The sequence below is a fragment of the Micromys minutus genome (genome assembly GCF_963924665.1).
Source record: "Micromys minutus genome assembly, chromosome: 7".
NCBI classification, from domain to species: Eukaryota; Metazoa; Chordata; class Mammalia; order Rodentia; family Muridae; genus Micromys; species Micromys minutus.
The window spans coordinates 34721537-34737576 of record NC_137976.1 but is presented as its reverse complement, the minus strand read 5'-3'; the positions used below and the strand labels follow the sequence as shown (position 1 = coordinate 34737576).

The window sequence follows — 16040 nt, the reverse complement described above, 5'->3', positions numbered from 1 at the left end:
TCCTCTCTCTCTCTCTCTCTCTCTCTCTCTCTCTCTCTCTCTCTCTCTCTCTCTCTCTCTCTCACACACACACACACACACACACTTTCTTTCACTTACATGAAATGAAATGTTTACTTGATCAAACAAAGCAAACTACTCTGAAAAAGCCTATATATATGAAATACATTTGTAATGTGCAGATAGTAATTACAGGTTTCCATAAAAGATACCACCAATAACAAATCGGTATTTGTTTCCCAATAAACAATAATGTTCATTTAGATAAAAATTCAAAAATAGAAAAATGTCATATAATCTCTAACTAATTTATACTACCATAATAATCTAATGTAAAACATGAAAACATGATGTAAGAATCTTGAAAAACCTTGTTTCTTAGATACCAAACTTATATGCAAAGATGTCAGCAGAATGGGAACTCACTTTATAAATAACGTTTGAAATTCAAGAGCTAGAAATATCCATTGTAGTTCATTTTATGAAGTTAGAGGTCAAAGATGGATTAAATTGCTTAGGCAGAAATGACTCTGCCCAGAACAGCACTATTGTTTGAAGAGAAGAAGAACACTACTTTACAGAATAACTGATCCTTAGGAAAGCACATACAATCCACGAAGGAACAAGACATGATTGTGATTATAATTTGAATTAGAATACTAAGGTTTGTATGAAGATGGTAGTTTTTTTTCCTGATAATAGTCCTACATTTTCTTTGCTTTCTCCATTAAAATTCATATTATCAGAAATATAAAGAATAAAAATGTCAGCAGTGAGTATCACACCTGCATCTGAGGTGCATCTAGGATGCCACCTGGCAAGCTATTTTTATATTGGTTCATGTGGATATGAAATAATACATGCCCCTTCCCTTTATACTTTACATCAGAAGTAAATGATGAACACTATAGATGGCTTCTGAAATTGGTCACACTAGCATGTGCTGTATTTCTTTCCTTTGTTGACAGGGAAAACTATAGAGCAAATTTGCCTACTGTGTGTCAATTTACTTCCTAGATTAAAAATTGATAAACTGACATCAAATTTGACTATTTTTCTATGGCTCTGTGCTCTCTTTGCTACAGTTTTTATGGCAACATTTGGTATTATGCCATATTCTTTATAATAATTCAAAATGTATTACTATATGTTATTTCTTGTGAGTAGCTGAGTTTGTAGAATGGGGATAGATTAACATTAAGAAGTTTTGAAAATTCCATAAGAAAGTTTCCTACTGTATATATATGGAAATAAAAGAGGTTTAATATATGGCTATAAATACACATATGGATATAAAAGAGGTTTAAATGAAGTTATCATATAATGGGGCACAGTGCCTCCTCCAGACCTCACCAGCTGTCAAACAAAATGTCCAGAGCTAGATATGTGTTACTTCTCTTTAAACTATTTGTCAGTGGATTTTCCTAGACTACTCCACCAATACTCCAAGATGTTTTAATTATTTTTTTAAATTCACAGATATCTATGTAAAATATTACTGCTGAAGATACCACATACCTGAGACATCTGATATGGAGAAAGCAAGCTGGAACTGATCTAAAAGCCTCATTCATAGTGGCTAACCTTTATAACTCCAGAATATTCTACTAATGCCTTAGAGAAGTTATTAACAGTCCCAATCACCCACAATAGCAAAACCCTGGTAGGTGCAATAATGAGAGTCCTAGAAATATTTGCCTACTGCTATCTTATGGTGTAATTTTATGGCAGAAATCTATGACTTCCTGATAGGATTTAAGGCATGTTCCACAAGAAGAAACTCATGCCTTTTTCCATTAATGAAGCAAGCAAGCAAACAAGCAAGCAAGCAAACAAACAAACAAAACAAAACAAAACCCCAAAATCACTATGATTGGTTAGGTTATAGGGCTTATGAGAGAGCCTAGCACTATCATTTTGCTAAAAAGGATATAATAGTAAATTGCCTTCCAAGTTCTTATCTTTATACCAGTAGATCAGTCCATCTTTCAACCTTCACCTCAGGTTGTAGTGGATGGCAATTAATAGAGAAACACACAACCAATCAATGTGCAGAAGACAAGAGATGGTGGAAATATAAGCATAAAGTAGAACACTTATAAGACATTCTTTCCCACCAGGGCTCAGGAATCACCAAGAAAGAGGAGAGAGAATGATTATATGAGCCACAGGGTTGGATATATTCAGCAAAACAGCATTTGCAGGGCATGACTTGGCAGCTCAGCTTTAATTGAGTGGAGAAGATAAGTGAGTCCAGTCCATATTCTATCACAAGTGGTGGAGGGACTTGTGCAGTCCCACCCTATCTGAGGAGCGAGTGTCTGCTGGGAAGAGAGTATCAGTTCTTCATGGATGCCATTCCCAAGAGACTACCCATGCTCTAATAGATGTTCTTGAACCCATGAAGATACAAACAACTCTGAATGGATCTAGTAGGCATCAAAAAAAAACAAAAAAGGAGCTAGAAAGTACATGAAGTTAAGAGACTAAAGTGGTAATTGGGGTAGGCAAAATAATTGGAGGAAAGGAAACAGGGGGTGTAGTTGATTCAAACACATTACAGTCACGTGTGAATATTAACTAAAATAAAAACATTACATCTAAAACAAACTTCACACATCATAAAGCAAGGATTAACTAGTCACTAAGATGTTAACTATTCAAAGAAGAACATTTTGTCTGGTTGTTTGCTAGATTTTTTTCCTAGGTACTTTGGAAAAATCCTTCTAAGGGATCATTCTAGCAGAAAATAAAAAATAGGCAATGGTGGGTAAACAATAAAACTGAGACAAGGGTGACCAGTTGTGAAGTAATTGCATTAGTCCAGCAAAGAGTTCCTTATAGCTCAAGAGTCACAAAACAGACATTATCAGATGCTCCAGTCTGATAGCTGAATTTAACCTGACTAGCTTGAGCTGTTTTATAGGACAAAGCTGGGTCAGGAAAGAAAGAGGGTTATTAGATATTAAACAAACAAACCAAATACAGGTGTTAAAGATAAGAAAAATATAATCTCTAATAGCATAATATTATTATTTCTCTATCAGTGATAAATAGCTCATGGAACAAAATTAAAAATATAAAACTACTATTTACTATAATGCACACCACTAGTGCTATTCTTTGAGGTTAGCTTACAAAATAGTCTTATTTTGTCTCACTACTTCTATTAAGACTAAACTGTACAGTGGCTTTTCTTACAACTCCTCTGTACCATGTATTATATTTGTCAAGAAGGATGATATTTTCCTACTGTAAAGGACACATCTTTAACACATGAAAGAAGACTGGCCTCATCTTATTAAATTCCTAGCATGAGTTGTGATAAAACCTTTAAGAATCTGAAGTTTGATTAAAGTGGGGGTTTGTTCCATTCACACCAGTTTCTTCATGAATGTTTTATTTTTACCTATTTTCTGGTTGGTTCCTTCTTTAGTAATTAGACAAAAGACAAGATCCATGCCATTACAAACAGAAGTGTGCATCTCCTTATAATGCAGACTTCTCAAACTTCTGCAAATCTTCAGGAATAGCACCAAAATACCAATAATATTATTTTAGCTATTGTAAGCTTTTTTATCTTAGTAAAGTAGTAATTTTAAGATATACATGGTTGTAGAATTAAGATATTCTATTATTTGATAAAATAGCATTTTATGTTCCTGCTTGGAACAGCTCCTATGACATAGTTTCTGGGCCTATTTTCTACCACTTTGTGACTGAGAATCCTGTTTTGCTCAAGCAGGATAATTGGAACACTAGACCTTAAAGGACTGATACTTTAGTTTTATTTCACCATATTTTTTAGTAACACTTAAGCAATAGCTCTATTAGCTTCAGGTTCCCTTTTTAAGAAAAGTATATTCATTTTCTTGGAGAAGCAAAGAAATACACTATCCTTAAATCTGATGTCTATGAGTGGCCTAACTTACACTTAGTTATTCCAGAAGTCTTCTAGTTCTCATTTAACTTTTATTCCAGGCCGTACTCTGGGATTTTTCATAATGGTATAAAATCTATAGTAAAAGGCCATAGCCAATGGAGAACATTTTGTATACTTTCATTTCCGTGTAATGAAATGGTTCAGGCATCAGTTATATGAAATAATGACAAAGCCACAGAGGAACAATACACTGCTGTACATTTGGGTTTCAGTAGCAAGTGCAACAGCATGTCTTGTATAATACATGGGCATGCCAAAATGAAAACTGAACTCATTTTGAAAGAATCCTGCTTATTAATGTTTAGAGGAAAGGTCAATACGTTAAATTCATGGGTAGAAGTCTTGAAATAGTCATCTCATCTAGTGAAATAGAGAAAAATACCACTAATGCCTTTTGTTGACATTTGTGATGATTGAACAATGAACAAATTCACTGTTGTGACTGATGTTAGCTAATAAAAATGTCAATTCATTCACACAATTCTGTTGCTTTCTCTCAACCTACAGTGGACAAAAGAAGCCATACTGTTAGGCCTCAGAACAGAAGGCCCAAATTTTCACTTATACATCGTGCCTGACTTGAGACTGAGCTCTGGGATGATCACTGATACATCTCTGTGAGATACAGAATAGGTCATGTTTGCAAATATTTACATGTCCACATGTAAATTAGTCATGTAGTCCTAGTATCAACTTGCTTCTGTAGAAAAGCCATGTACAACTAGCTTATAATATAGCTTTAGAAAAGAAAATTTCACCAGACATGATGACTGAGAGGTAGGAGAACATGGCTAAGTCCACACACACACAACTGTGAGACAGCTGTCAGTCTTCCATGAACATGGCTGACCCTAGATGGAGTTACAGATAAGAACTGAACTTGATAACCTAGAAAAATCAGCATTAAAATCAGGCATACTCTTAACCTTTAACATGGAAGATCAAACTAGAAAAAATCCACTCCAAAAATCACATTATTGACAAAAGTATTTTATATAGAACTAATTACAAATAATATAAAAATCACAATTTAAAAAGGCAGGCAAATTGAAATGTCCCATTATAGGAGAAATATGGATCAAAAATAGACCTATGAAAGACACACAGATTCTTTAGTCACTAGGAGAATGCAAATAAGGTTTCCCAGAAGGTTCATCAGAACAGCTAACGTTTTTGTTTGTTCTAACCATCCTGAATGATCCCAGGCCCCTGCAATGACCCTAATCACTAGTGGACATGCAAAATATGATGCTCCATCCAGGTACCTGGAAATTTTTTATGAAGTTAAATATACATTCATCTTATGGATCAGTCATCCCACAGCAAAATATTTACCCAAGACAGATGTAAATACACCTTATCATAGAAATGTGTGCTCACATGGTCAGAGATGTTCCATAAATGAACACCTAAACTGCAAACATTCAGATGCCCTCAAACCACCACATGTAAGACAAACAGAGGAACAGCAATCAACTAAACCTATGAATAGATTTCAAGAGCATCCTGCTAAGGTAATGAAGATGATGTGTATAATTCTACCATCCAACATTATGAAACAGCTTTGTTCTGATTAACAAACTATATAGGGAAAACAGAAACAGAAAAGTTATCATCGGAACACAACTGAAATAAGTGTGGCAGACAGTGTCTACTAATAGATGATAAGACTAACACCCACAATTTGAGAACAGAGAATTTTCATAGTCTAAATTAACTGTTGCCCAAAATATACACCATTTCCAAATGAGGAAGAAGCTGCTTTGCCGTGTGGTGATGTAGTAGTTGTCATCCTAAAGAATGAAGTGTTCTTGGAGTTAACCCTTCACACACAGCACTCAGTGAGGTGCATTGTTCCTGCAGACTTCCTGCCAACCAAGGGAGAGCTGCATATCATTGTGAGAACCATAGTCACCAGTGTGGAGGACATTCAGAAAACAAGCTGATTGGTATTCATAGACAGTGAGGAGGTCAAAGACCAGGAAGTCCAAAGAACTCTCACAGATGAGACTAAAAAATGTGAGATAAACTCTATCCAGGAGCCTGGAACTGAAAATAGAGCAGAAACAAGAGGAAGCCCCCAGCAAGGCAGAATGAGACAACAGCAAGGACTGCCCCACCTCTCTGCCTTCATTCTCTTCCTCCCTCCTCTTTCTCAGAAGATCCTAGTATATCACCTCGACTAACCTCAAAGGGGTGGATGACCTGATTCAGTTTTCTGTGAGCTGGGACTACAAGCATGTGCCACCACACTTGGGTTGTTTCTGGGTTTTGGCATTAATTTTACAGTTATTAGGAAACCTGAAAGTTGTACGAAAAGTATATCTTTCATAACATTTTCTCTAAGTCTGAAATTATATTGAGATGAAAATAGAGAATGTGTCACAGCAATGGAGTCTAACAATGACAAAAGCAGCAGCAGCTGCAACAGCACCAAACAGCATTAAAATCACTTCAGCTCTGGTTCAATTGTGAACACTTCAGACAATCCTACACAATAGATGAAGACTGTAATAGTTTTTTATCATTGATTCCACACCGGTACTTCTGAAAAAAACAATCACATTGGAGGATCCATAGCCATTTGGTGACTTTTACAAGTCTGTAACCAGCCCTTCATAAGGCTGCTAAAGGCTTATGTAAGGCTTCTTAGTCATGCCCAAAGTGCCCTCTCAGCTCATTCTTATTCTCCTGAATTCATGGCAGCAAATTCACACCTATAACATTAATGTATCTACTTTGATTTTAGGTCTCTCCAAATTTAGATGCATCGTGTTCTCTACTCAGACCAGACTTACTTTAGGGATGAAAAAGATGAGATTTATTTTTTTTTAAATGAATATGATTTTACTTTTTTTTAGATGGCTTTATTCTTAAAGGAGATACTTTGGATGAATACAATTTTGTTTGTAGTCTCTTTTCTCTTGTTACATTCGTAGCTAACAACTTCCTAGATTTCTTTCTGAAAGCTCTTACCACTTACCACAGCCTAGCATACCTCATTAGCAGGATTAGGGACAGAGATGAGAGAGGGAAGATACTGGAGGTAGATCTACAGAAGTGATTTAATGACATTGAGGAAACCCAGATATTTAAACGCAGAAGAAACAAGAATATATTTCTCTTGAATACAGAAAAATATTTATTATTATTTTTTTTTATAAAAAGAGAGACTCTAACCTGACTATAGGCAAACATCCTGATATGCTATTCTAATTTCCCCATTAGCGTCGGCAGGGCTTGAACAGAGTGTACCTAGAGGGCCACACTGTGCCATCTTATAATTAGTTGCTGCAGTCACACATGTTTCATTTTGTTTAGCTGTGTGCATATGTTATAATTTCAAGAGCAAATACTTTGCAGTAAGTGTTCTATACAATCCCCAGAGTCTCGTGAAATCACACAGGAATAATTAATTTATCACCATTTTCAGCAACAGCAGAGTAAATACTTAAGCCTAATAGGAGAAGCGAGTCCTGAAAGTATACTCGCCTTCTCCTTTGGCTTCCATCCCTATGAGGAGTCTCTGGCTCACACCTTCCTCACATGCCGATAGCAGGGAAGCAGGTTCTGTCATCATGGTCTGGTTTCCTTATATTTCAGTGACACCAAAATCCTTCTCTGGTCAATTTGCTTCCAACATCTTCTCGGAATCTATGCTAAACACTCACTAACACCAGTCCTCTAACAACCATCTTGAAGATGAACTTGTGTTCTACACCATCAAAGCAAAGGAAGGAACTGCAGATCGACCCCTGCTGTAGAGACCAGCATCTTTGTACCAAAGGTGTCTGCCTGAATCCTGGGCTGAGATCACACTGGTAATTTTCCAGTCTTCTCAAGAATGTAAAAAGAAAACGAGAAGCACGGGAGAAATAAGAATGAATTAGAAATGCCCCTGTTATTCAAAATGAATGCTTGATTTAAGAATGAATCTCCAGGCTTCCTTTTTAAAAATAATATTTTACAAATATTTTTAGATTACTTATTTATTACATATACAGTATTCTGCCTGCATGAATGCTTGTACACCAAAAGAGGACATCAGATCTCAGTACATATAGTTATAAGCTACCATGTGGTTGTAAGGGTTTGAAGTCGGGACCTTTGGAAGAAGAGTTGTGCTCTTAACCTGTGAGCCATCTCTCTAGCCCAACTCTAGGAAGTTCTTGACCCAGGAGGACAGGATTTGACCTTTCCTAGTCAATCCTGAATGACAGTACTTGGAAAAGTGGCTGGCTTCCTGTATCTTGTTATTTAATAAGTATCTGAATGAGTGAAGACTTTAATGGATGTCAATCATTTTGAATTTAAGATGCAGCAACCTTGACTATTTTCAAAGCTACCAGTTTGCATCATTAGCATGATTTAGATGTTTTTCTGCCTAGCTCTGCCAACAGTGAGCTAAATAGAGTATATGTTTCTGATTTTTTTTTTAGCCAAAGAATGTTTCTTGGTCCTTACTGTAGTTGGCTCCCTGGCTCATTTTATTCTAGGGACCCCCTCTTGCTCTGACAGACCTACACTTTCTGATGCTGGTTACTTTTCTTCTGTCTTAGCTTCTTTCTTCCAGTACACTTCTTTTCCCTTTTGTGTTTTTTCCTGATTAACTATGTTTCCTGAGAATTTTATACATATGGCGTTTTAACGCAGTCCCCTTTCAGCGAGTAGCGCCTTCCCGACATCAGCTACTAACCATCCCCATAAATAACCATCTGTTAAATGCTTTTTCATCTGCATCTGTGAACCAAGCTCCTTGGCAGGTTTCTAGGACTTCCTGGAAGTCTTTAGTTAAATGCAGTCATGTTCAATCAAGAAAATACTGTTTTTTCTCTAAATATCTTCTCTTTCTCTCCTGATTTTCCTTTCCATCCTCTTACAAGAATAATAGGATTAGAAGCCATTTGAATATATACTTTCTTCCTCATCTATCATAGAATCAGGTGGTAACCAAAATATCTCACTCAAGTCTAGAAAATAGGTCTTAAACCTATTCCTTTCAATATATATAAATATATTAATATAATTTTGTTCCTTGCCCTTTTTTTCTTGTCTTACTACACTGGCTTCCTTGTTATTTTGTTTTTTTTTTTTTCATTAATTTGCACTCATCACTTTAATGAATTTATTTGAAATAACAATTCTTCAGTACAGAAATAATGGAATCAAGGTCATTGTTTTGAAAGAAAATTACTTTAAAATCCAAAATTAGTCATATACTTTAAGTAATTGGCTGCATATACTTGAACAATGATAAAGGCAAACTTTATCAGACATTGGTTTTGCATTATGCAGCCTTATCATTTAACTTTCTAATTTAAAATAAAAGCAGTTATATGTGAACATATGAAGGAGCAGAAGTGGTTCAAAGAACTGTACAATACATGTTTCTAAGAGAAAAGGCTGTACATAAGATAAAACCACACTCACACTGAACAAGAACTTGTAGAAGAATGGCCTGGAGGTTTTTTATTTATAATCTTACGTCAAGTTTAATGGAGATTCAATGTATTTGTTTCCCAGACCCCAGGAAAATCTATCTACAACCAGGCCTTTGTACTGCATCATTATCTTCTTCAGTATCTTTTATGCAATTGGGGTGTCTTTAGGGAACATTAATTGCTAGCTATCTCTTAGCTACTTAAGGGCAATCCTGGAACAATTACTGTGTATTTATGGGAATGAGGTATTCATTTATTTATTGCTTTTCTTCTAACAATCCCATAGCTGATAACAGTACAAGAAGGATCAATGATTATTGGGAGAATAACTTTTCCCTCATCCCTACAATGTACCCTGCCACACCTCAACATTTCCCTATGGGGCTTGCTCTTGGCAGTTAAAACTATAGCGCTGATTGTCATCAACAGTTACTGACTTATATAGAATTAATTTCGCTATTTTGTAGATCCTTTTTATAGGTCCTAATTTAGATATACAAATAAATATTCTATATATAATATAGAATATCTGATAATATATGAATAAAGTCATAGTATTTATTTAATAAGATTTATTCTATTAAATGAAGAAAATAAAGACCTCTTCCTTTCCAAACTTTGAGTCTATTTCTGGTCTCTTATTTTTAGACATTTTATGTATAAACTCAAGCAAGAGAATTTTGGTATCAAGCTTAGTTTAATAGCCATCTTCAAATAAAATTTTGCGTGTAAATACATATGTAAAAACAAAGCAATCATTTGAAATGGTCAAAATAATAACAGGAAATCAGCAGATGTTGCCAAATTCAGAGTACATTTATATATTTAATTTGTATAGAAATAATTTGAAATCTTAAAAAACAAGAACTGAAATGCTCTAATCAATGATATATGAGTTAGTTTATTTTTGTTTTGCAGACACGAAAGTTCAGTATAGAGATGCTAAATAATTGATTCAATGTACAGAGATCTTAATTGGCAAGAGCAGAATTCCAATAATGATTCATTGATTTTGCTATCTATTGCTGTGAAAGAAACAATTTGAAATTATTGGCTTAAAACAACAATTTTAAATGAATTTAGCAGGCATTTGGATACTACACATAATATAATGTAGTAGGTTCATCCTTAGGGTGTCTAGGTACCCTAACCATATGTCAGTAGTCAGATTTATAGTTTCAGGAATACATACTACTAGATCTAATAAACAGATGAACTCACAGAAATTATGCTTGTCTGTATAAGACGTGTATAAGATTGAGCCAGTCAACATTCCAGGATGATAGGGGAACTCAAATCTCTACCTCCACCTGAGGAGGTATGAAAAATTACGTTTCCAAAGAAGATGAGTCACTTTTCTTTATGGGTGTAACCCTAGTATATTTACAATACTCCATTGGATGTAGAGTAGAAGTATGTAGGGAACAAAAAGTTGAACTGATGAAATATTAAAGAAAGAGAGAGAGAGAGAAAGAGAGAGAGAGAGAGAGAGAGAGAGAGAGAGAAGAGAGAGAGAGAGAGAGAGAGAGAGAGAGAGAGAGAGAGAGAGAGAGAGAGAGAGAAAGCTTACAAACTTGTAGTAGATCTCAGAGGAGTTAAAGAAAAAGTGAGAATATAATATGCTCAAAATACATTGTATTAAAAATCAAGAATCAGTAAAAAATACAAAATTATTTAAAAAATCTTTTATCATTTCTTTGGTTGACTAGGTTTAGTTGATTTGGTTTCTTTGACCTGCCAAATAGCCATAGCTGCAGCTTTCTGGTTAGGGTGGGACTTGGGTAGGGAAGTAATGTCTGAGATGGTTCACTCACAAGCCTGGAATTTAGTGCTGTCCATTTTGCCTGTCATTTATTAGTCTCTCCATCCATCCATCCATCCATCCATCCATCCATCCATCCATATACCCCATCCCATCCAGTTTAGTGTGTGTGTGTGTGTGTGTGTGTGTGTGTGTGTGTGTGTGTGTTTGTGTGTGTTTGTCTGACATTTAACATGTGTATGAGATGACTGAAAGATGGATGTGGATATGAACATTTGCAAGTCACAATATGGATGTTAAGGTTAGAGGACAATTGTAGTAGCCAGTTCTGGTTTACCCTGTGATTAGACTGAAAATATGTGCAAAGCTCTTCTTGCTGGACTGTTTTTTTGCAATTCTGCATGGATTGCTTTCATTCAACATGGAATTTGGGTTTCAGGAAAATAATTATAGACTACAAATAACAACTTGCAAATACATAAGTGCCATGTGCCTGCCATTGCTAATGTTCCAGTGGTCACCGTTGGTCACACAGCTGAGTTCAATGTAATTGTAATTGAGAAGTACATATGGGTGAATATTGGAAAAACTTAAAATAACAACAAGAAAAACCCAGTATAATGCGTATCATCTTCAACACTCTTCCCTACTTTCTGAATTATTGGGGCTGCCAGCAACCTGTTCCCTTGAGCACCATTTTACCCATGCCCTAGGTGAAGAATATAGAGATTTCAGATGCAGAGTTCAGCCTATTTTTATTAAGTTATCATATTATTTAATTTGTAACTATAACATAAAATTTTAACATGCCATAAATGATTTGAAAAATGTTTATTTATTTACACATTTAACTTTTCATTGTGATTTTGTGTTTATATAAGTTTATATTAATCACATATGTACCAGAGCATGTCTTAACATGAAGAAATCACCAAACCCACTGGAACTGAAATTACATATGATTTGGACTTGGCAGTGGGCTCTAGAAACTCAGGCCAAGTCCTCTGCAAGAATAGGAATGATGTGTTCTTAACCCCTGAGCCACCACTCCACACCTCACTTGTATTCTCAGTGGTTGTTAACAAAATTTTAATTCTGTATATAAAATACCACCTTCAAATATCTAAATAATTTTTATAAAAATTTGAATGATATCCTCTGTTGGGTTTTATGTTTGATATATTAGTGAGTAGAAATGGTTATATATTGTTACATTTTCTGCCTTTATCATTGGTCAAATGTATGCAGCCAGTTACTAAAGTATATGACTAATTTTGGATTTTAAAGAAACTTTCTTTCAAAACAATGACCTTGATTCCATAATTTCTATACTGCAGATTTGTTATTTCATCAGTTATCTCTTATTTTACTTTCTATCAACTATAATAATTTATTCATAATGTTATTAATAGAGCTGATTTCCATATAGAATTTTTTACTCTGTGATAAAGCATTTTATGTGTGTCTATGAAATGTATTTTTAAGCAGTAGTATTTTGCTTTAATGAGTCAAATATTGATAGTCAGTCTTCTATTAATATTGACATTTAGAAAAATATGACCCTTTTCTCTTGAGTCATTATGCTAAGCTAGCTAAGTGAAGTTTAGAGGTAATGCCTTTTCAAAGCTTTATGGTTACCCTTGCAAACTCTGACAATGCCATGACCTAGAGTCAGGCACTGAGAAGAGATGTCACAAGCAGACACCTGAATGAATTTTGCTGTCTAAACAACTTGGTATTGTTATTATGATTTAAGAAATACTAAGAGCAGTATATAAAAAGTAATGAGGAAAATTAGGAACTTACTTTTAGTGACAACACCTTCTAGGCGAATGATATTTGGGTGGTCAAACTGACCCATGATGCTAGCTTCCCTTAGAAAATCTCTTCTTTGTCGGTCCATATGGCCACCTTTCAATGTTTTAATGGCAACTGGGATTTCCCTTTTCCCAGGTGTCTTCAAACGCCCACTGCAGACTTCTCCAAATTCACCTTAAAAGACAAACAAAAATCACTTGTCTAAACCAAAAAAATTTCTCTTTCAGAAAATCCAAATTACCATGGTATCATTTAGAAAAGAACCCCAAACACATCTTTTCAACATTTACTAGAAAATGCTTTTTATTTTAGACTGTACAAAGTATGCCCAATGTATTTATAATGCTTTTGACATATTGTATCACAAATTTAGGTGAAGTAGTGTTTGCACAATTATTATTATGAAATAAAAATATTGATCCATTCTCAGAAATGTTGGAGGTGTTATTTCTGCATCAAGGCAGCTCATTGAGAGACACTCCTGTGTGGAGAGCGGGTGTGGTGGCAGTCCCAAGATGATGCTTTGGACTCCAGTCTAGTCTTGTGACTAGCACCTGACTTCCTTCTGCCCCCAAGATTAGCCACTCCCACTGTGCAAGCAGCGCAGGCGCACCCATGACTCGACATCAGGCCAGATGACGTGGATCTATGAACTACAGCCACACAACATGGACTGAGGAGGTGGAGATGAGAGAGGATAATAGGACTGTGCTTGGGGGCAGGGAGAGAGAAAGAGAAACAGAAAGAGAAACAGAAAGAGAGACAGAAAGAGACAGAAAGATTTTCACTGGCATGCTGTAAGGTTCCTGAATAAACTGCTTTGAGAAGAATGCTGTGTCGCCGCTCCTTTTCTGCTGGCTGGAGACAGTAGCAACACTCCTGATCTGCTACATAATTCCAGCAGAATGGGAGGTGCTGGAATCATTACCTAACATTTCCTGGTCTTCTTCTTAGTCCTAATCTATTGGTCAAATTCTTGCTCTGTTCAGACAATCCTCCTGGTATACATAATGTATTTGTCTCCTGAAGTCATAAGTCTGGGCTCTATAGCAATTAGAAAGCAATATTGTTTTAACTAATATATCAGCATTAAAAAAGTCCATGGTGAATGCAATTATAATAACTGATTATATAGAATACATGACTATACAAGATTATTGTATTATATATACTATATATATATATATATATGTAGATGAAATTTTAAGTTTGGGAATATAAGTTATATTTCAGCTCCAGGTAGGTTAAATTTGCAAGTATTTTCTAAATAGTTATCTGTAGGGAGCCGTTTGTGCCACACCCAAACATGGCGCCGGCTTCCCGCCGAGAACTCAGCAAACAGAGCTGTTGCCCAGCCAAGAGACTTAATGTGCATGGGCCACGTACGTCATAGCCCGCTCTTGGGGCACGTGATTGAGCTACAGGAGGATGCACCAATCAGGTAGCGACACAAGTCTCTTAGGCATATATAGCAGTGCATTTTCTCCCCCATGTGAGGAGAAGAGGAAGAGAGTGGAGAGATTGCGGGAGACCCCACGTGGAGGGATGGCGGAGATATACCACGTGGAGAGAAGCCCGATAGGAGAGGTTGTGGGAGATCCCACGTGGAGAAAGACTCAGTAAAAGAGATTGTGGGAGGTCCCGCGTGAACAGAGACTGGACAGAGAGATCGCTCGTGGGGGACTGCGCGTGAGAGGTCGCCTAGACAGTAGAACCCGGTAGGGAGTCCCCGGCTCAGAGAGAAGTTTCCTGCTCAAGAAGCCCCCCCTGCTCAAAGTGCTGGACAATAAAGGTTATCCCCAGAAGAATCTGTTTGTTTGTTGCACGCCTGTTCCTAGCAGCGGGAAGCATGGGCGCGTGACAGTTATCACATGAGTATATACTGATGGATTAGTATGACAGTCATAGAAGTGTATGACATTTTATTGTGCTCCATTAAAAGAAACAGGAGACAAATTCGAAGGAATCACTTAAGTGTAGTCCATCCACTTGAAGCTATCATCCTGAATGAAGTAACCCAGTCACAAAAGAACACTCATGGTATGTACTCACTGATAAGAAGACACTAGCCCAAAGAGCTCTGAATACCCAGAAACAATTCATAGAATTTATGAAGCTAAAAGAGAAGAAGGCCAGAAGATGGATGGGCAGTCCTTCTTAGAAGGAAGAACAAAACTCTCATGGGAGTAAATAATGGGAAATAGAGGAGCAGAGATTGGAAAAAAAAAATCATTCAGAGACTGCCTCACCTGGGCATCCATCCCATATGCAGCCATTAAACACATGCACTATTGCTGATACAAAGTAGTGCTCAATGTCAGGAATCTGATATGAATACCTCTTTACAGGTTCAACCAGAGCTATACTGATACAGAGGAGGATGCTTACAGCTAACCATCAGACTGAACACGAGGACCCCAATGAAGAAGCTAAAGGAAGGACTCAAGGAGCTGAAATGGTCTGCAACCACATGGGAAGAACAAAATTATCAACTAACCAAACCCATCACAGCTCCCAGGGACTAAAACACCAACCAATGTGTTCACATTTAGAGACCCATGGCTCCAGGTACATATGCAGCAGAGGATGGCATTCTCTGGCATCAATGACAGGAAAGGCCTTTGGTCCAGTGAAGGCTTTTTTTCCCAGTGTAGGGGAATGCCAAGGTGCTGAGATGGGAGAGGGTGGTTGGGAGAGGGATCACCTTCATGGAGGCAATGGGAGGGGGGATGGGATTGGGGTAAAGGGGATAACATCTGAAATGTAAATGCAGAGAATATCCAATAAAAAGAATGCAAAAACAAAAGAAAACAACTGCTGTTTAGGCCACTGAGTTTTTTTGGTGCTTTGTTATAACCTGAACATGTACTTCTGTATTACTTTTTCCTGATATTAAGGAAAGGGTTATCAAAATATAAGTGATATGAGATTTATAATATAACTTTAGAGGCAAAAAAGAGAAGCCCATCCATATAAATGCTATTTCCATTAGGAATGATCATGATTTGAGGACTTGATGTAAGGGATACACGTTATGCTGTATTGTGAATATGTAGGATGTATAAGTACAGGAGGG

The 16040-nt window shown here is 36.4% G+C and overlaps 1 protein-coding gene across 1 annotated transcript in view; it reads right to left on the bottom strand.

The window, feature by feature from the left end:
- EPHA6 (EPH receptor A6) overlaps positions 1–16040 on the bottom strand; it is a gene marked incomplete at both ends in the record, with an annotated part of 946557 nt that overhangs the window by 231015 nt on the left and 699502 nt on the right. The window contains one exon of the mRNA XM_080918921.1: positions 12953–13138. Within this exon, the coding sequence (XP_080775047.1) occupies positions 12953–13138 (186 nt within the window). The remainder of the gene's footprint in view (positions 1–12952; positions 13139–16040) is intronic.